The sequence below is a fragment of the Oreochromis niloticus genome, linkage group LG16 (genome assembly GCF_001858045.2).
Source record: "Oreochromis niloticus isolate F11D_XX linkage group LG16, O_niloticus_UMD_NMBU, whole genome shotgun sequence".
Classification (NCBI taxonomy): domain Eukaryota; kingdom Metazoa; phylum Chordata; class Actinopteri; order Cichliformes; family Cichlidae; genus Oreochromis; species Oreochromis niloticus.
This window is the reverse complement of record NC_031987.2, coordinates 19,859,859-19,882,304: the sequence shown is the minus strand read 5'-3', so window position 1 is coordinate 19,882,304 and position 22,446 is coordinate 19,859,859. Positions and strand designations below refer to the sequence as shown.

General features: G+C 38.1%; 1 protein-coding gene across 1 annotated transcript in view; it reads right to left on the bottom strand.

The window, feature by feature from the left end:
• Window positions 1-2,126: 2,126 nt before the first annotated feature.
• cckbrb (cholecystokinin B receptor b) overlaps window positions 2,127-22,446 on the bottom strand; it is a 30,886-nt gene continuing 10,566 nt past the window's right edge. Inside the window, exons 2-5 of the mRNA XM_005457866.4 lie at window positions 20,781-21,032; window positions 17,310-17,571; window positions 12,913-13,040; window positions 2,127-10,329 (exon numbers count right to left, since the gene is read on the bottom strand). Of these exons, the coding sequence (XP_005457923.1) occupies window positions 9,791-10,329; window positions 12,913-13,040; window positions 17,310-17,571; window positions 20,781-21,032 (1,181 nt within the window). The 3' untranslated portion in view covers window positions 2,127-9,790. The remainder of the gene's footprint in view (window positions 10,330-12,912; window positions 13,041-17,309; window positions 17,572-20,780; window positions 21,033-22,446) is intronic.

Below are 22,446 nucleotides of genomic sequence, written 5' to 3'. Positions count from 1 at the left end.
CACCCGCATTATGGATCTGTCCGTGTTTTATTTACAGTAGTAGCAGACGGCACTCCTGGGAGATCATTTATGCATGAAACACAAAGCCGCGTTATCGCTTTGTTTTGACATCTTATTTTGGCACTGTGTTGTGTTACAACAGGTCAGACATAATTTATACAATATGTGATGCTGTGATGAAACAATTCAATACTGATAAATGTCCTCATTCTCAAGCAGTCTGCAGGCACAATGACCTTAGAGTGATATTTTTGATTTGATTTTTTGGTAATATTGTGAGATATTGATGGGTAGAACTGAGCTAAACCAGCGTTATACAGATGTAGAAAAAAAAAAGGGTTTTCTACAATATGTTGGTGTGTGTGTGTGCACATATATGTTTGTATCTAAAAGCACCTGACTGTGTATGTATACCATAGGCACATTATATCATAAGGGAGAACAAAATAATCTAATATTGTACAGGAATAAAAAAGTAAGAAAAAAAGTGAATAAAGACAAAACATCACCCAAATGTACAAATGTGCCAGAACACATGGGATTATGCCAGCCTAATGGCTCCAAGTACTCAAGACATACAGGCCCAGTAGTCACACTACTTGTGGTTATTGTGGGAGGTGTTGTTTCAGCTTTAAAGCTGCCCTAAGGGATGAGGCTGACCTTTAAGAGTAAGCATCTGATGACTCCCTATGGACAAGCCCATACTCGTTTAGATGGAGTCTTTACATTTTCTTTAGTTAGTTATTCATGCAAGCCACCTTGGGGGAGTCAGGCAGTCTGTGACAAATGTGACCTTTTATACCTGAACTGCATTAAGGTGATGACTGGAGGAAGAAGAAGGCTGTCTGTTGTTGAAACCATGTCCCTGTAATGCGGTTGCTTAAAGCCACTAAACGAGCTTCCATCATTTTGAAAATAGGATTAGTTCATTATCCAAGGACACATCATTATTTATGTATTTATTTGTCTTTTTACATAAATAAGCCAAGTACTGCTCAGGAACCCTTAAATCCCACCTAACAAAGATGTGCCTTTCCCTTTTTGTGTCTTTTTTTATCCCACGAGAATAATATTTGTACAAAAACTCTCACAGAGTCTGCAGCACATGAGAAAAGACTGGATAGATGAAATCTCTCCAACTGATTTGTGGCCTAAATGCTTACTCATTTCTAAATTAGCCAGAGGTGCTTATTCTTGTCAGGGCACCAATATCCCTAACAAGCACTTGCTTAATAAATAGTCATCCAGGGCACTAAACTTTAGGATGACACTATTTTGGAGTGAGTACCTCTTCATGTACTCAGTTATTTAAAATGCTGTCAAGAGGCTGCAGATCATCACTGAGAGTGCTGTCTATTAAAGGTGCTAAATGAGGACGTCTCTGCTTGGCTTTCATGTACAGAGTCTATTTTTATACAGAAGTCATAGAAGGTTTTTGTAACACTTTAAAAAAATATATATAAGTGGATTTCAACCATTCTGTACCCAAGGCACCTCCAACAGTCATGCAACAATTTTAAGGCATACCTCCATGCCATCTGACGCATCATCAGTTGTTCTTTTTAACCGTATATTGTCACAGAAAGGTAGCATCTGGATGAAGCATTAATGACACATAAGAAAACAACCTTTATTACCCATTTCACTCAATCAGATCAGTGCATTTAAATTTCATTCTTTTATGGAGTTGCAGTAATAATGTATATGCTGACACCAAATACCCAGCCACACCAGTGTGCCTCACCGCACCATTTGGGAACCACTGTTTTTTAATGCATGAAGATTTATTTATATCCCATGTGCTGGTTGTGTTGTGAGAGAGGCTATACAGGTAGGTAAGCCACCATTAAGCTTTCCATTAAGACCACTCTGAGCAGAACTACCAAGGAGGCAAATAATTGAGGTGGGCAAACGCCTGTGCACTTTACCTTCTCAAATTTCAGTGCGACTTCAGACCTAAAAGTTAAAACCAACCAAACCTGCACAGTGAGGCCTAGAATGACTCAGATGGAGCCTAAATGAATTTCTTCCTCTTATGCTCCTTTAAAATGTCTGTTGATGTGTAGAATATGTCACTTGCAATTGTCATACAACACCAAATTCATTCAAGAATGAACAAGAAGATATTATTTGACATATAACCTTTATTTGGATTAGTAGATATTGCACATAAAAATCTAAAGCAATTTACAACCATTAACATGACCCAGTTGTACATGCACATTTAACACTGTGTGTACATTAGAAACAGAGACAAACCAGGAGAGACAAAGCCCCGTTCAAACATGCACTCCTTTTTACCTGCCAGGATCTAAGTGTGAATGAGCGTCCCAGCTGCTTTTTCCATTATGTTAGAGCAACAATATCAAAGCTAGTGACAGAGCAAAGTACAATGCAGCATGTTTGAATTGGAGGAATGATGGCATGCCCTCACCTTAGCAGATTAATGAAGCCAGTAATATCACATGTCTGAAAAGGGCTGTATTTTGGATCTGCCAGACATGAGGATCATGATTTTACTGAGCCGCTGCAGCAGCCAGCCTGAAAACATTACATATTTAAAATATACTAATGCCGATCGGATGATCCTCATGCAGAGAGAGCACATCTGTTGTGTCTGACAAGTCAAAGACAATGAATCGCAGCTGCAATGACAATCAGAGAATCTGCACTGTCATAAGGGAGGTACCGAGGGAACCTCCTCCATCTAGAGCAGAAACAAGAACATTAAAAAAAATTACACATTTGCAAACTGCAGTGTCACAGCGGCACATATTTCTTAAGACAGCATCACAAACAGTAGCCAAGAAACCCAAAGTAAATATTCGTCATAACTGTTTCCACAAAGTTGTCACTGATTCAGCAGAGTCACAAAAAGTTATCTTTCATCACCATTTACCACAAACAGAAGAGGATTTTGAGCCAACACCTACATTTCTCCGTATAAACATCGTTCACCATTATCCATATTATTTTCCAACACTGCCAAATGCTTTCATCTTCAGCTCTCATCTTGCCTCAAACAATAGTGACTCACATGTACACACAGCAAATGTATGAATTACTCATATGCACACACACACATGCACACACACACACACAGCTACTGTATTCTCCAAATGCTCTTAAGGCAATGGTGGCCTGGCAACTGTGACTATTCAAGTAAATCTAAATGCATCTTCGTATGCATCTCTAACCCTTCATCTCTGTTCACCCCATAGACGCCTACGGCCTGAACGAGTTGCTCAGAAGCATGGGACACGACTATTTATCACCGAGAGACACGGTCAGCAGTTTCCCTTACAAAAACATCACAAAACAAAGAACAGTTCATTGTTATATGTAAACACTTGACAATTGAGAATAGCGTACAAGCTAACTCTGCTAACGACGCTTGTATTTGCGTGACGCTAAAAGGGTTTTTTTATGCCTTCACATGTTGCCGCTGACATTCATGTCAAAATAGCTGCACTAATTCAAAATCTGCCCCCAAGACAGTAAACATCAACACTAATGAAACAATTCCCAGAATACTTAACTTTCAGACAGCACAACCTTTAATCATATTCTACAGCTTGATTTCTATGCTCCACATAAATCATACTGACAGCAAAAATCACTAATACATATTTAATACATTGTAACAGTGAAGACTATATTAAAACATAACTCATTTTGCAGCTTGCTGTGCACGTGCATGACGACTGTCTGTTCATGTTGATGTTTTCCACAACAAAGATGCTTGTGACAGCTTTAAAAAGGGCAGCAGTGTGTTTTTTCTTTTTTTATTTTGTTTCAGTTTTTTTCTTTTTTTCCCTTTAAAGATGTTAAACTGTTTGTTATGTCATAAATGAGCTCCTTGCTTTATAAGATAATGCAATTAAAATGGCAAATCTGGTTAAGCAGTCTGGCAAAGATGATAATGTTTCCTGGTGCTCCAGACCTTCTGAGGCACCAAATGGCCCCAAATTTACGGTATAAATCCTGTAATTCAACTGATTATGATTTACAATCAAATATGACCAGTCAGGGAATGTCCTTCATGATTAGGGCGACAACATTAGTTCGTTGTTATTATTTCTTATTTTTCTCGGGCAAAATTGTAAGTATAAATAATCTTTACACACAAACACACAAATGAAGTAAAATGCAAACCCTCATCATAATTTCAAAGAAATCCTTTGAAGAATGATTTTCTCTGGCATGTTGCAAACACATTTATTTGAATGAATGATTAAAATCTCATTTAACACTTGTAGTTCAATTGTGCCGCTATTTCCTCACAATGACTTTAACCTTGTTAAACTTTGTAAAGACAATGCACAAGACAGTTAGGAAAGGGTTAGGGGACAGATGCTTGTCTGGCTTCATGATGAAAATATAGTTCATTTATAGTTACTTCAGACAAAACATGTTTAGATACATGTATGCAAAATATCAGTATTTTGCCACCCTTAAATCTCACAGCTCTGCTGTCATTCTACACCTCATCCTGCCAAGATACAGTTTCTTGTTCAAGTCTCCACCTGCTTCATTTTTGCCACAACCAGCGCCAAGACTGAAGTCCTACCTCCTCCCATCATCCATCACCAGACACAGCTTTGCTATCTAACCTCACCTGAGTGTAACTGCCGAATAATTTATAACTGAAACTTTGTATTTCAATAAATAATTTCCAATTCATCCAAATAGTCATTTATCACTGAAATTCCAGACTATGGCTGCTGCTGCTACTGCTGGTGGTCATTTATATTTATTGAGCTATTTAAAATAGAAACAAAAACTATATTAAAATGACTTATTGTGTCATTAATTTAAAAAAAAAAAAAGAATTAGTTATCCTAATGCTGAATGTGATATTAATCATAGCAAAGCTAAGATTTACATATCAGTTGGGAATCTGGACAGACGTTTATTTAACATTCAGATAACCGAGACTGAATTTTTACATTTATTTTCTTATCAGCATTTTACGGCTGGAGAGCAGATTTGCCATGAATGCCCCTGCCTCCGCTGCCCACTCAGGCAAATTTACTTCTCAGGCAGCTTTGCTTGCACTAAACAATTACAGCACTGTTCAAACTGTCAACCCCGTGCACCAGAGAGTCCCTGTGCAACACCTGTGGACAGTATTCTTATCATTCTTCAGCAGCATTTCCCCTGAGCACAACTGCACCATGCGTCAGCTACACTAGTGTCAATATCCCAACATTTATTGTAACAAATGGCTACACCTTTATATAAGGGAACCACTCTAAAATGCAAGCAGCAGCTAGAGTCATTGTCACGTATCGCAGAGACATGTAGTGAGTAAGGCTGAAAAAAAAAGCTATTGTCATGCATGGAGCAGGGTATGTGCCATCGTCATGCATGTTAATAAGAAGCTGAAGCAAGAGGAGGCGATGATGGTAGAGAAGTCAATCAATGCAACCACTTACAGGTTTGTATAGCCTTTAAGGAGAAGAGGGGGATGTGTATCTGTCATGATAATTAAAGAATGTGTCACATTATAAAGGCCAACCCATTGACTGAACATGATTGATTACTCAATCAAATACAAGTCTGTGGTAGTGCATGAAACAAGAACAATATTTCTACTGTATGAACAGTGATTAGGCTGGATGAACAGACCATAAAAGACACATTTTTCACACTTACTCTTCTTCACATTTACATTATGTGTAAGTGAAATATACTAATGAGCGGTCCAACCACAAACTATTCGTTATCACAGTTATTTTTAGAATGAGATTCATTTTCCTGGCCAGTTTTAATTGCTGTGAAGGGAGAAAGCAGTATTTATTGGCATCTGTCTGTAATTGGCTGCGAGAAAATTCATAATTGAGCCTGAGTGTGTGTTTGTAGCTGGTGGATGAGATGCGGTGGGCTGGGGAGTGAGGCATAACAACCTCTTTGTCACTGCAGGGAAATAAGTCTGTTATAATTCTCCAGAACAAAAGTGTTCCTCTAATGTGGGAAACACCACATCTCCCGTCTGCTGTTCAGCGCAGCGGCAGATCTGTGTTCACAAGGGAGGAATGTCTGCTTTTCAAAGATTTAACAATGAGTTTGTCAGATCGGACTGAAAAACATAATTCATTTTCCATGACATCACTTTCGTGTGCATACTTAAGATCAGAGATATACATACAAAAGCTGAATGTCCCTGTGGAAATCAGTAGAGCCCAAACGCTGTCAGAGAGGTAGATGAATGTCTGCCTCTTGAGCTTCAATGATGATGGGGCCTGAGCGTGCACAGTGACACATGGAGGATCTCTGTAATGTTCTGTTTGTCACTTTGTCCATGTGAGATCAGAGTTGTCTCAGCAAGATTTACTAGGCTAGTCTGGGTGTGTCAACAATATTGTCATTTGCTATATTTTCCATTATACATGCTGAGATTTCAGCTGATAAAATTCTGTGCCCTAAAGTAGCTCTCCCACTGTACCCACTGTAGGACATACATAAAAGGAAGTGTGCTGTTGCTCTCTCTCTCGCTCTCTCTCTCCCTGTATATATATATATATATATATATGTATATATATATATAGATTATATATAGATATATATCTACATATCAGAATTAGTGTGAGGGGAGTCATGTGTATAAGAAAGACATGACAAAGACACAAACTTTGAATCCTGGTTTCCAAACTTTAACCTACTGACGAGTTCAACAGGGACACAGAAAAATGAGCTTATGAGGGTTCTGGGAAGTACCTGTACATTGCACTTAACAGACTGGTTTACAAATGCAGTTCAGCAATAGGAGAAATATCTGGTGCTATAGCTACTATGTCCTTTTAAGCATTAGTTGCAATGATACTGATAAACCATATTTACATCAAGCAGCAAACTCCAGGGCTAAAAAATTAAGCCATTGCAGAAGTTCAAAAAAATCCCAGTCCCTACAATAGCCACTCACACCATCTCTAAAAGTGAATCAGTCATTATGTTCTTTTGCTGTTTTTTATTATATCTATGGTAATATTCAGTAATTTCAGATGAACACAGGAGAGTTAATAAAATTTTTATAATATGATATGTAGAATTTATTACCTTAGAAAGATAAAATTCCATTTAAAATGCTTTCCATAAAGAGCAGAATAGAGGCCCAAGCACATAAAAGATGTTGGCTTACATAATATTTTTTTCTTTTGATTATTTTTTTTATGTCATGACATGAATATCACATAACAACCTACTCATTTATCAGTTGCCATGTAGCAATTTACAACATCTTGTGAATATTTGCAGCTTAAGAGTGTTTCAGAACTTTTAAACTACACTTCTAACTCCAATAATTAGAGGAAAATTAACATTAGGTAAATATAATATTTAGTTTTCAGTGGTGATAGTCACTGTTGTCTTCATCCCACCAGATGCTAATGCCATCATTATCAAACAGCAGCGCATCCATTCAGTCACCCACATGTGGGCGACTTTAACCACTGGTGTCTTAAAACACTACTCCCCAACTTCTACCAGCATGTGACATTTGCAACATTTTCTGCTAGAAGTACAAAGTCAGGAATGAAGACGATCACAGCCTGAAGAGGCTCAATCACAGCTACAGGACTGCTTTGATCACACAACCTGGGATTAATTCAACCAAGCTGGAGGAATGCACAGAAGCTGTGCTTTTTTATATCACAAACTGTGGATGACAAGCAACATCCAAACACTCTTCAAAAACCACAACACTTTCTTCAGAACAAGTGACAAAGCCTGTTGCAGCAGAGCAAGAGCCAATCTAAAAGAGCGGAATAAAGGTGATGAAAAGGGCCTTCAAGAGCAGGACTGAGGACCACCTGATACATAACGGCTCCTGGAGGGTTTGGGAAGAGTTACAGCATATAATCACTGTGAATGTGAATCATTGTGAATCACTGTTGATGAGCTAGGTGGTTTCTTCATCCAGTTTGAGGCCACAACAGACTCACTGCAGGAACAGGATGTGGGATTTTTGCTAAGGTCAGACATGTGCTAAGGAGAGTACTCCAAGCATGTGCTAACCAGCTCACTGGGGTATTAGAAAAAGTCAGGTCAGGCACTATAATTCCTTTTCCCAAAAAGCCAGTCTCTGCGGACTTGAATGATTATAGATCCATTGCACTTACTATATGCCTGTGATTAAGAAGTGCTTCAAGAAACTTGCCAAGCATCACATTAAAAGCAGGCTCTCTCCCACACCTGATCCACATGAGCTTGCTTACAGAGCTAAGAGATACTCAGAAGAGGCAATTGCCATAGCAATCCACACAGCAATAAACCACCCAGAACACCGAGGGAGCTATGCGACTATAGCTCTGCATTTGATATCATAATTACAAACTTTCTAGTCAGCAAACTATAAACACTTAGGCCTCTCATCTGCACCTGGATCAAAGTCTTCCTCATTAACCGCTCACAGAGAATCAAACTAGAACCCCACCGCTCTTCCTCCATCACTCTAAACATCGATGTAAGATTGTGTCGCGAGCCTGGCCCTCTGCTCCCTTTGCACTCATGACTGAATGCCAGTTTACTTGACCAACTCCTTAGCTGACAACACAACGATCATTGGGTTTATCACAGGAGAATCTATGACAGCATACAGGGACAAGATAAAAAGACACGACAAAGTCATGGTGATGCTCAGTGAATAACCTGACACCGAGACAGCACAAAGACAAAGGAATTCGGCAGGAGGAAATTAGACACTGATCTGACCCCTCTCTTCATGTGGAAAGGGCACAAACATTCAAGTTCCTGGAGGGTCTTCATATCTGAGGACCGTAAAGAGTAAAGACAGGAGATAAAACACAGACAGCATGCTGATGGTGGCCTTCTACTGGGAAACAAATGAGAGGCTGGTAACATACTGCATGTCGGTGTGGTATGCAGGCTGAAGATAAGAAAGTACTCCAGAGAAAATCACTGGGTGCCCCCTCTCCTGTTTGGAGGCCATTGCCCATTCATGCTACCTGAGCAGAGCTACCAACATCATCAAGGACTTCACTCACGCAGGCTTTTAGCTCAGTTTCTTCTCTCATGCAATAAAAATCAAATGAGGAAAAACACTAAAAGTGTGCCACCCATCTGGCTGCTGTGCGCCCGCACTTTATTTATTAATGTACATACAGATTTGTATATTTTATACAGGTTTTTATATCTTTATTTATCCTAGATTTTATTGTACGTCTTAGTTATCATCCTGTGTTTTAGTGAGCGTCCGTTTTTTTTACGTTGCACCATCTCAGTTTCCTTGTATATATTTACAGTGACAATAAAGGCCATTCAATTTAGAAGCAGGCACTTTGTCCACAAGGCAAATGTATTATCATCATTAACACAGACAACCAGTAACTGACTGCAAAACATCAAACACAGTTTTAAAGTTACATAGCAAATCATGGGTTTGTTGTTATAGCTACATAATTACTATTTAGTTATAAAGACTGTCTCACATATCATGTAGCCAACCACTACTAACATCCACACCGCAAATATCTAAGCCAACAATTTGCCTCTGTCTACAAGAGATAACTGTATACTCTGGTGTTGTGCTTTTTCATAAAAGCCATGGAGGTATTTACACTTAAGACTGGGTTTCTTAAGATAATCGATATATAATTTTATTCACAGTCATAAATGAAGCTTCTATACTGCTACATCACATGGCATATTTTTTCACTTCACATGAATGTCCCTATGAGCACGTGTTAAACAAAACAAAAAGCTGGGGGGATGTTGGGTCTCGTGTTGCCTCTGTAACTGTCTTTTTTTAATTGTTGTGAATCCATTTCCCTCAACAGGTTCCCATAGTGCTGACAGTAGTGTAACTAAACTTGGACATGGACGCACCTGTCGCCATAGCGTCCTCCTCATTGTCCCGAAGCCCACGATGACGACGCCGATGGCAAGGCGCGATGCAACATGAGAACGTGGCGAGCAGAGCTTTGCGGAAGCGTGTGTTCATGAAGCAGTAAATAATCGGGTTGACGCAGGCGGAGGTGTAGCACAACAAATGGATAAAAGCGATGGGGGCCCCTGAGAGCGTCTGTGTGGCAGAGCTTTCATCAAAAGCCCGCCAGGTGTTGACACAGTACAGTGGCATCCAACAGACAAAGAACAGGACAACAATCACCACCAACATGCGAATGACTCGTTTTTTGGCCTCTAGCTTGGCTTCCGATGTGTTGCTGCGTGGCCTCTCTGCCTTGATCGCCCTGCCTGATGCAGCCATGGCAGACATCTCCATCGTGTGCGGCCGCTGGACCGCAGTCACGTAGCAACCATCTCCATCATCACTGCCAGCAGACACGGTAGCGGTCAGGCCATTTACATCTGAAATGACAAGCAGGGTGAAAGAGAGAGTATTTTGGTGTTAATTAAATTCAATAAAAACAAATTCTCAGCCAAGTTATTTAAAGCCTCATCCTCTAATGTTTGAGCAGTGCTCCTGCTTCGTGATACTTTATGCCTTTTCTGCCCTTTGGGGATGGGTCTGGATTATATCAGAAGCAAATTAAAATTCAAAACACAAAGACATAAAGGACAGACACTACTTGAAGGTTTAAATGAACTGATACCAAACCAATGGAACAAAACAAAAATGCAGAACATAATTAACACAATAAAAATACTGGATATAGGTATTATTCCAAATGATTGCACACTCAGTAGCAATGAAAATATAGACTTAAAACTGTGTATTACTTTAAGAATCTATTTGTCATTACTTCATGTCGGGGCCTTCTTCTGGCATATTTTAAATCATTTAACGACACCTCTGCACCTTATAATTGTCTATCCTATGCAACTAAATTGCCACGTCGTTGGAAGGAAATTACATCAACATAATGAAAAAAGCAATAAAGTCACAAACATCCTATAATGGAGTGCTGTATCCACTTCTGATGCCTTCGGCATTATTAAACTTTTAGACATTTACAGCACTTGATTAATGTTAGGGAAAAATGTTGTCTCTGTTTAGAGAAGAACGAGTTTGTAATGACCTGAAATAAAAAGTGCTTGTTTACATTTTTAAAAAATCATTTAATAACCTCAACCAAACAGTTTTTTTTTTCTGGATACAAACTCATGCCTTCGTGTGTCCAAATCATTCCAATCACCGACTGCATTAAAACTAAAATTTTAGAATCAATTTAATTGTGAAGGAATACATTTCCCCAGGGGCGTAATTTCCAGGGGGGTTAGGGGGGTTGTGACCCTCCCAATAATCAAACCCAACCAATATAACCCCCCAATAAAATTATGAATTATCTTGCATAAATAGTCTGTTGATTTTCTTTACTCATTTCAGGTATTACCAGCAAAATAGTTGCTTGTTTAATCATCTGGGAATTTACCCAGATTTATTTATTTATTTAGACAGAGATCTTGACCCCCCCCCAATGTTCAGCACAAAGTTACGCCGATGCATTTTCTACAAGTCAGCGTTGTTAAACATAAATGGTGTTGATATCAGAGTGATTCTGCCATTGCATTAAAAATAGTTTATTCTGGGAAATCATCTTTTATCCTGCAGCCAGCTGACTAACTCCTGTGTAAGGTTATTTTGGAGTAATTTAAAGAGCAACTTCTTGCCTTCATAGATGGAATATTAGCAAGTAATTCTTACTAGCCTATGGGGGTATTACAATTCAGTAAAGCAATTTGAGAACCTTGCTTTTCCTCTATAAAGATAGAATTAAAAAGGATTCAGAAATAAGAGCCTCAAGGTACCCCATACAAACAAGATCTGGTATTGTAAAGCTACCGAAGCACCTGCTGGATTATTAAACATATTTCCTAGAGGCAGTTTTGCAATCTGTGGGTTAAGATGCAATTTTTCAATCTCTTCTCCTTCTGTTTGTTTTTAATCCATATTGTTTTCCTCCAAAAACTCTTTATATATTTGTACAATCCCTTTCTCTCTGAGAGCAAACAGATGGTAATGTCCATGCCTGCAGCTGCCAGCCAATCCATCCTCTAATGGAGCATCAGCAAGGACAGTCGGTGCTGCTATCACCCCAGACACGAGTTCATATTCCGATAAAAGGTTATGTTTCACTTAGCCTGCGCACACTACAGCAATTGTAGCACTAATGAAATTCTTGTACTTAAAAAAAATTCCTCATAATTCACACAAACCTGTAGAAAAAAATGTAAGGTTAGAACTTGTTTGGTATGAGCTGATAAGTGTTGTGGCATTCAGTAACAGACAGTTTCACTCAAGAATAAAGTCAATTAGAGAGCACTGACTGATCTGACTGATTTATATTATGATATGAAAAACTCAGTTGAATTACTCATTACTCAGACTATTTTGTGCTTTTAACTGTTTAGTGAAAATACTAAGTATACTCTCTGTATACTGGAGCTACACACACAGATGAACTGAAATACAAGACCAACAATGATTGTTTTTATTAATGAGGTTCAGAAGTTCTACATAAACATTTAATATGAAGACGTTCTTTACTTCCTTCATCAAATCATTTAGATAAATATTTTTGCTATTCAGTTTAAAAGTATAAAAAGCACGACTACAGTTAAAATGATTGTTATGGCACATTTATTCACCTGTCCATTTTTTTAATTACTGCTGTTTTTCTCCGAAACATAAGTGTTAATATGCGTGTCCTTTTTATATTTATGTATTTATATTTATATATATTTGCCTCATTTTATATGACAGCTTTGCTGTATGTTGTATGCATGCTGTTATGACAACTCGATTTCCCTCTGGGTTTAATAAACTTTCTCTGTTTCTGATTCTGATTTAAACGTTGCTGTAGTTTTCTGTGTTTTTTATTGTTGTTTTCTAGGAACCAGATGGCTTTCTGGAACATTAATTCAAACTTACTATTTTCTTTATGTTTTCTTTTATGTTTTCTATAAGTACCGTAGTTTAAATGGCCTCACCTGAAGAATCTTTTTTATGGCCCATTTCAAACTGGATGCCTCGATAAAGTTCTCTCGAGATCAAACCGTAGGCCACGATCATCATCACGCCTGGAATGGCGAACAGTACAAGCAACAGCAGGATGTACCTAAAAGAGAGATGAGAAGTTTAAAAATCCAAGCAGAGCGGACAAAAAAACAATAACACGTGAACTCCGTGCACTGAGTTGCAGTCTGTACATATCTTATGAGTAATGCATTCATCACATGCTTTGTATGTTTGCCTGTTGGTTTGTTGGGTCATTGCATTTGAACATTTTAACATCCAACAAGCTTGTTGCCTGGATCAGAAATAAAAACACAACTTGGGTTAAAATGGAAACAAGTAAAGAGAGTTCTTCTGGAACAAAATTCATAGCAGTTGTAAATATAAAACATTATTACATGAGCGGTGTGTGCTAATGGGTCGCACAACACTCACGTTGAAGGCGGCTCTCAATTACACACCTGCAAATGTTACAGTGAGTGAATTTAACAAAACAGTGATGTTTTCCTGTTGGCAAAATCTGAACACTGACGGAAAAAAATCCTTCTTTCCAAGGATTTTTTTAAGTGGTGTTGAGGATTAGTTCTCTGGGCTTTCTGAAGGTCTTTCAGAGTTTGTCTTTGGTACTTAATGAATCTCTTTTCTTTTCTTTCTTTCTTCCGTTCTTTCTTTTTGTTAAGCCAGCAAATACCTACCTATGAATAATTCAAGCATAGAAAAGCAATGTAACTCAAAGAATGAACGAATGTTGTGGCTACACATAACAGACCACGAGCAAAATAAACCATTTTAAATCATATCTTTGGGCCCTTTGTTACTAGCAGCCGTGTTGCAAAAGCATATAATTTGTTTCCATTTATTTGGTTGAATGTATGAAAAATGCCAAAGTTAGCACAGTTTGACGGGCATAAATTAGTAGTTTGGCACCAACAAGGTGATTCCCAAAGATATTAGTTGAAAACTTGCACAGTTTTGGAATGTCCTTCACAAAGCCTGGAGACTGAACACTACTTATAGAAATGAAAACAAAGCAAAATGTTTGTTTCTAAGCTCATTAGAATTGCGTAAACTCTGTTTTTTCCTTATGTGCTGTATTCCCATGTATGCTTGGTCATATTTCAATAAATCACTGAACCTATTTCTCATTTCCCCAGCAAAATATAAAGAAATCAGGCTTGAGACACACAGTATTGTGTGTGTAAATAAAAAAATAATAATAATAATAAAAAAAGTCTTGCAGGGAGACTGATGAGATAATGTCTCAAGTGGAGATTAGACCAATGACCTTTCCATTTTTAACAATTCCCAAGGTACTCATCTAATCAGCCATTTCATGAAGAAACACATACCGCCGAGGGACGATTGCACATTGATATTCCAGAGGTTCATACAAATACGTTCACCATTGTAGACACACACAGTGAGACAGGATTATAGTTTTCATTGAGACACACAAAAAGGCATAGATATGCTTTAAAATGTATAATCTTTTTATGTGGACTGGATGTTTTGAGGCCATTTGCTACATGAATTGAAAATCAAATGAAATGGGATCCAGCGCTCAGTGAAAGATTCACAAGGTGAAAACAATACCAGCTCTGCTGCTGCAGCTGCTTCGCTCTATGGGTCAAATGTTATGATAATACATCAGAGACAGTGGGAACAGAATTTATACCCAGAAGAGAAAATCAAATACAAACATGGCAAATCAGACACAAACACAAAAACAAAAATAATGAGCACACAAAGATAATCACATGGTCGCCTGAAATTACATCCAAAGCCTGTTTTATCATAATTCATAACAAAAACACACTGAAACACGCTCTGTTGTCTTCACCTGTCCTAATGTTTCCACATAAACATTGAACAGACATAGTTAAAACAGGCTCCAGGTCCAAACATGGAAGTGAATGAGATATTTCAACACAGAGTGGCTTACTGAAAGGACACAGAGACACACACACCACTCATAAACAGACACAGTTCATCTAAAGTTTATTACAATAAAAATCACTTTGTGATTGCAAGCGTTGTGAAAGTAAAGAAGGAAGCATGGCCCGACAGCGGGTTTGATGATGAAGTAAAAATATAGCTGGAAATGTGTGTTTATAATACGAGTAAAATGTTCTAACATGTTTCCTATGAAGAAATAGGAACTTTTAATCTTCAGTCTTATAGTTGCCAAAAATATTGTTGCATGGAGTTAATTTAATGCCTGACTAAATAAAGGCTATGTAGCATGACTGAAATTTCATGGTATATTAGACCATCCTGAGTTAAAACAACTTCCACTGTGTGACTGCGTACCTTATCCACTCATGGTGTCTATGTTCGTTAATCCAGGAGACATCCTTCTCTAATTTTCAGAGCATTAATGACTTTTCAGATATTTTAGACAATTTTTTGTTGTTGTTTTTCTTATATTTTTATCAAATATGCATACAATGAATATATTACCTCACCACAATGTTAAAGAAATGAAAAAGTATAACAAATAAAATGGTCTACATAAGAGATACTGATTTTCCATCTATCTCTTTGTAGTCTCTTCTTATTTTTCTCCCACACTAGCTCATTAGGTAAGATTTAGAATTTGTAATAAAAACAACTTAAAACAAAGTAATAGAAGACATCGACTTCCACAATTACCCTATAGCAAGTAAAATCTTGTAATAATCAGTAAACCAGAACTTTTCAGAAAACACTGCAATGATGGGTCTTGGTGCTGCAGGTGTACTTGGTGTGGTATGTAATTCCCTTATTACAAGGTGTTGCTTCACATAATTGATTTGGCAGAGTTTTATGTCCCTCCTGTCACAATCCCAAAGGGGATTTGTATCTCCAGCTGGAATCAAACTTGGCAAGAGAATGTGTGGATACTATGGATACTTGATACATAGCTCATATACACATATATATACACATGGATACAAAGGCTTTATTGTTATGAGGAGAAATAAATAAGTCGCCAGAAGAAAAAAAAATGTTGCAAACTGACAAAACAGAACATTTTCCAGTTTGCTGTTCTGGAGCATTCAGACGTGTGTTAACACAATGCCATAATGGACTTCCCAGCCCCCCCCCCCCCCCCCCCCCCCCCCCCCCCCCCCCCAAGGTTAGACTGTAGAACGTTCAAAAATATGGTGGCATGGTTTAAGTCTGCAAGGTTATACGTGAGCAAGACTTCTGGAGCAATGCCCTTTGGACAGACAAGATTAACGTGAAGATTTTTGCCACATTTGGCAAAAACCAAACGCAACATATCAGCACAAACATCTCAGTGTCGTGCTGCACAGCCACGGGAACTGGGTATCTCGCGGTCATTGAATTGACCATGAACTGCTCTCTATACTAAAGTATTCTAGAGTCAAATATGAGGCCATCTGTCTGACAGCTAAAGCTTGGTTGAAATTGGGTCATGCAACATGACCTTGATCCCAAGCTCACCAGCAAATCTACAACAGCCTGTCTGGGGGAAAAAAAGAACCTTTTTGCGTCACGTTACAGAGTTATGCGAAAGTAATGTAACAAGGATTGGAACAGAATTCCTCCACAATGATGTGGAGGAAACTGATAAAGTCGTTACAAGTTTTTGCTGTTAAAACTGGTTTTTCAAGGTGTGTACTAAGTTTCATAGAACTGAAGATTTGTGTGAAAAACTTTCTTTACTGAGTTTACCCAGTTGATAAGGGTTGAGGGTAAGGGGTAAGCTGCATCCACATTGGAAGCGATTCATTCGTCATGTTTCACTTTGAAGCTTAAAGGTGGTTGCTTGCAGACATTCCAGGTTACTGTTGCCTAGGTAACCCTTCTAATGTATTTACTATCAGGTCATATGTCAATCAGATCTTACTCTCTTGTTTGCTTACCTGGAAGTTCAGAGAACTTTATCTCAGATCTCACTCACTTTGCACTGGCAGTGCACGTTACAGATTATGGGCTATTAAAGTAAATTTCTGCCAATTTTTTTTCTCATAATTTTAGAATGAGAAAAAAGTTATTCCGAGAAGAACTGTTTATTTTGTGTAATGTAATTATCTAATAATCTTTTTTAATTCATTGTAATTTCATTTAGTTTGAAAATGTTTAGTTTTAGTTTAGTTTTTAATAGTGCCAGTGCTAGTTTTAGTCTTTTTAATTATATTTGAGCTATTTTGTATTGCATAGTGTACATACCTCTGTGTTAAGATTTGCAAAAATGAGTACAGGTACTTCAATAAATACAGACTCACAGTGTTGTAACACATCTATCAATGCCTCATCAGGCAAGTTGCAATGCAAACTATAATAACCCTGGTGATGGGTGTAGAGTATTATTTTGGACATAGCACTCATGATTTATGTTACCAAAGTGAACCAAGACACGTACCAGGTCTGCTCTGCAGTTGCGACAGGCCACTTGTGGCGACACCGGTGTGCTGTAGTGTTGTCACGCCGCGGAAACGACTCCAGGTGACTGATGATCGGATAGGGGATCATAATAATCAAGGCCAGCACCCATGTGGCAGCAATCACCCGATAGGCATGCGAACGGGTCTGCCATACCCGTGACTTCAGGGGGTTACAGATGGCGCTATAGCGCTCAATTGCTATGGCAACCAGGCTAAAAGTGGAGATGCTCACGGATATGCCTGTTGGAAAACAAAACAAAAAAGTAAGCAGGTAAAATACTGTGTGCTTGCTATCTTGTATCTAATGCCATCTTTTGTTGCACTGTATAAACATTTATTACTGCTCAGTGCCAAAAAAGAGTTTGGACCCATAATAAAAAAATAACACAAAGCAAGTAGGCTATTATCTGCAATCATAACAAAAAGCTGCCGTCGGTGGAGACGTGTTTGCAAATGAATATAGTGTGAGGTGGAGACAGTTATCTGAATCCTGTGGTGGAGGAAATCATGCTGGCCTGAGCCACAGATTTGATCTGCCATCCCTGTAGTGACAGGGCAAGACGGGAAATTACTCTTCACCTCTCTTATCCATGTCTTCAGCGAGAATACACAATACAGACTGAGTGTGTGTGTGTCAGAGAGAGGGAGCAAGAGACCCTTAGGTGCACTATGGTTATATACGAAGGAAGCTTTAGAGCATCCCCCAAGGAAGCAGGAGACAATCCACCAATAGTCCCCCCTTAGGGTCTCTGTCCTTTTCTTCAGTGCACCTTAATGATGGCTGCCTTCATTCATAAGCCCTGTGCTTTACATGAGCCTTCTTTTCTCTTCAGTTCTCAAATAATTCTGGGCACAAAAGCCCTCCTGTTCTTGTTTGTTTTATTTTTTTTGACATATTTTAATATTAATAATTGTATTGAAATTTCCTATGTTGTTAATTTAAATGAGGACGTAAAAATGTTATGTCCTCTCTTTTTCCAGGTATCTGCGTTACAGTACATTAATGAACTACTTAAATGAAATAAGCAACCGTATTACACACTGAATTAAAGACTAAAGCTTACCTCCATGTCATTCCCCCATTCTGTAGAAAATATATACTTCAATATTATGCTTAACTCTTTCCACTCCCTGGACAAATATGTTTCAGCTATTTGTGCAAACGCAATTTTTCAATGGTTGCCAAGGGCGGCACATTCACTCATTAAATTGTGCTTCATTTACTCTGTGTAGCAACCAATTTGGTGGAGATGCAGTTGAGAATTCAGGTTCAATAGCCCCAGTCTAATGTTGATATTTCATCATCACATTTTATCTTTAAAGATGTAAAATTGCCCGTTTGTGCTCTAGGTTTTTGTTTTTTCAGTCTGGGTTTATGAAGACTTGTTTTTTGTGTTTTTTTAAAGATGCTCTCAAGTGTCTCTTGTCTGTAGAAAGCTCTAGCCTCACAGTTGTGGAGCTGTTTATGAAGTGGGGGATGGTGCAAAGGTGGGAATGTCAAAAAAAGGCTTCAGACTTAGAGGGTTAGAGGCACATCAGCCTTGTTATAAGCAAGACTGAGAATATGTACCACTTGTATAAGCTGAAGGTCAAAAGGTGAGAGATCCTAACCCTCTGACTGCTATTGCTTTCCATTGTTTTCACAGATTTTATTAAGGTTAAGTGAAGTACAGGATTAGAAAGCAACAGGAACACTATAGTCACTGCATCTGAACGGTGTCTTCATTTAGTATGAAACCACCAGCTGCCACTGGTGATTGTTTCATTTTCTAATAATCCAAGTCAATTGTTTTCCAGGTAAAATTGACTTAGCTTTGCAGTCAAACTTAAAATGTAATTGCTTAGATTTAAAATAGCAGGTGATGCCAAATCAGCTTGCATCAGACAAAAAGATTTTTGCTTTTGAAAAATGATATATAATCAATGATTACATGATACATGATTATAGATTTTCTTTTGTTTAAGCCATAATTTTGCCTTTGCGTTAAAATTTTTAAGTTAATTTGTGTGTTTGTTTGTTTGTTTGTTTGTTTTTTCTATTTCTGGTTGCAAAGTATTCCAAATCTGTGGGCCTTTAACTGTAAATGATGACTGACCAAATATCCTTTATAGATAATTCAATCACCATTAATAACTCCCCTCAGAGCCCAGCTAATTTACCAAAAGCTGGAAAAGTAATTCCCTAATGAGCTGAACAATTTGTCTCTTTATAATCTGCAGACAAATGTCTGATGAGGAAGGAATTAAGAAAAGTGTCCAGGCAAGCATGGATGTTGCCTATAGTAAATGCTAGAACTGGAGAAAATTATGTGCTTTTATCCATCCTCATCCATTATTCAGCAGATGGCCCCGCCCCTCCCTGAGCCTGGTTCTGCTCCAGTATTCTTCCTGTTAAAAGGGAGTTTTTCCTTCCCACTGTCATCAATGTACTTGCTCATAGGGATCGTCTGATTGTTGTGGTTTTTCCTTTTCATTTTTCATTATTATAAGGTCTTTACCTTACATTATTAAATGCCTTGAGGTGACTGTATTGTGATTTGGTGCCATACAAATAGATTTGAATTGAATTGAAATTTAATATTTACACACTGCTTGCTAACAAATGACACCATCAGCTTTTAGCATTGTAATTATCTGTAACCTACTGTCGCTGATTTAGATTTCATATATTATTAATACATATATCATATATTAATTTATGTAATTCATATATTAGTAATACTGATTTTAAATGCTATATGTTCTTGTAAATATGAGATGGAAAGTAACTGCCATTAGTCTTTAGTGAACTCTAAATTTGCAGATATATTTGCAAAAGTTTGGAGCAAAGTTACTGAAAGTGTCTTCACATTCTTTAGTTTTATGGCATTAAAATGGCTTTTGATGATTTGCTATCCTTACCACAAGCTTGAACTTTAACACTGTTCACTGAAAAGTATTCCCATACAGGCTCCCTGAAGGAATTCCCATTGGTAGAGACACTTTTAACCTCCATCAGAAGGTGTCTGACCTCTCATCTTATTGCAAACCACCGATGTGCGACTGTGCTGCTTAAAATTCAGCTGAATCAGATTTATACAGCATTTCATAGCAGTTCTTCTGTATCAGCTAAAAAGATTATCACCAACATTGTACCAAAGACATTTGTACATACATGATCGTTCTGTAAAACACAGCTATATATACAGTGTATGTCTTTGTGTCTTTACCATAGGGAAACCTAAAATTTATGCTACAAATAGATTAAAATGAAATAAATTTTATCTCTCCAATAAGCTTAGCTAAGAAATGTTCCTAAAATGTAAAGATAGCCTCTAAATATCTGAAATCTGAGGCTTACTCTGGATTTATTCACATCTTTTACAGTATAGAAAAAACTGTGAAAAGAGAAACAAATAACAAATAAGTGATTTGGGACCCCGTCTTTCACCACACCCCTTTTTGCTCACCCATGAGGTAGGTGACTATCTTGCACATGGCAGCTCCAAAGATGAAGTCCTTGAGGATGCTGGGGATGAGGTTGAAGGGCATGCAGAAGATGGCCATCATCAGGTCACTGACGGCGAGGGACAGCAAGAAGGTGTTGGTCACGGTGCGCATGCGCTTGTTGACCGTTAGAACAACAATGATCAGCAGGTTTCCGAATACACTCAGGAAGAAGATCACCGAATAGAGCAGGATCCGAAGTGTGTGGTCTTCATCTGGTAACGAAAAGAAGAAGAACAGATGGAATATTAGCATGCTAAAGTGTTCATCTGTTTTCATTCAGTGGTGTACTCTTCACTTTTTAGCTTCATAAAGCTGTCTAAGTCTAGGTGTGTTTATTAAGTTGTAAAAGCCAACGAGTGAGCAGGTTTGTCTCTAAAAGGTGGAACGTCTGATTGTCCAGCCAACAGCAGTACAGTTAGGAGCTGTTACTGTTAAAATATTATGTAATGCATTGCACAGTTTTTATTAGCTTTAAACTGCGCTGGTTTGTTCGTAAAATGTTAGATGCTATTAAGCGACAACATGCCATGGCCACAACGAAGGACATTACAGCGTCGGTGACTCGCTGTCCAAATTGTTATGGTGTGAAAAGTGTCCTGACAGTTCAATTCATCCCCAGCTGAAAATTTGCAGAGTGGCACTGCTCTGTTTCCTGTCTATAAACACTGTGTTGGCCAAAGATTGTTGTGGTCCAAGAGCATCAGCAGCAACAGAGGGGACCTTGTTTTCACATCCAGTAGTGGTCTCTTAAAAATCATAAAATATTGATCATATCATCGATCACAAAATATAAGACACACTATTCGTCATCATCTCTTGTATTTTGTTTTGAGATTTACTTTGTGTCTGTTTATTGCCTTGGTTATGTTCTTGTGTTTTCTGTTCTCCTCTTGTTCACATTTCACCAATTTGCCCTCAGCATATAGTTCCTGTTCTACCTTTGTCAGTGTGTCTGTTTGGCCTCATTTGTGTGCTTCCTGTTGTTCCTAGAGCTTGTGAATTTTGCTTATTTTGTTTTGTGGACTGTGGACTCTGACCTATTCAAAGGTTAGCTCTTGTTTAGCTCGTCTTCCCTGGTTTCTTTTGGCCCATTTTTGGCATAACCTTAAAAATTATTGCAATGAAACAAAAAGTTAAATGGGTTTAACCTTAAGTTTTAATCAATAGAAGACAATTGTGTATCTCCAGAGTGTGGCTGGCTGAGCAGGATAATACTGAAGAGAATCAGGGCCACTGGGGAAAAAAAAGTGGGCATGTCTTTTTTTTTTCTTTTTATCCAGAATTCTGATATTAAAGTGACTTTATTATCAGAATTCTGGAAAAGAAGAAAAAAAAGACGTGCCCACATTTTTTTTTTCTCCAGTGGCCGCAATCCTCTTCTGTAGGATAATATAGTGTTTCAATAATAAGGTTGTGGGTATGGTTCAAGCTTGCAGGATCTGGACATTTGATTGGTTTTCCTCATACCTTTGGAAAGTTTTTGTCATTCTACTTAATCATACAAAATATTCAACCAAACAAGTCTCCACTTTGGACTTCGGACAGACTTCAAATGGTGCAACTGCATAAAAATTATAGAGTTATACTAGGAAAAAGGACTAGAGGTGGATGCACCTTCTTATTAGT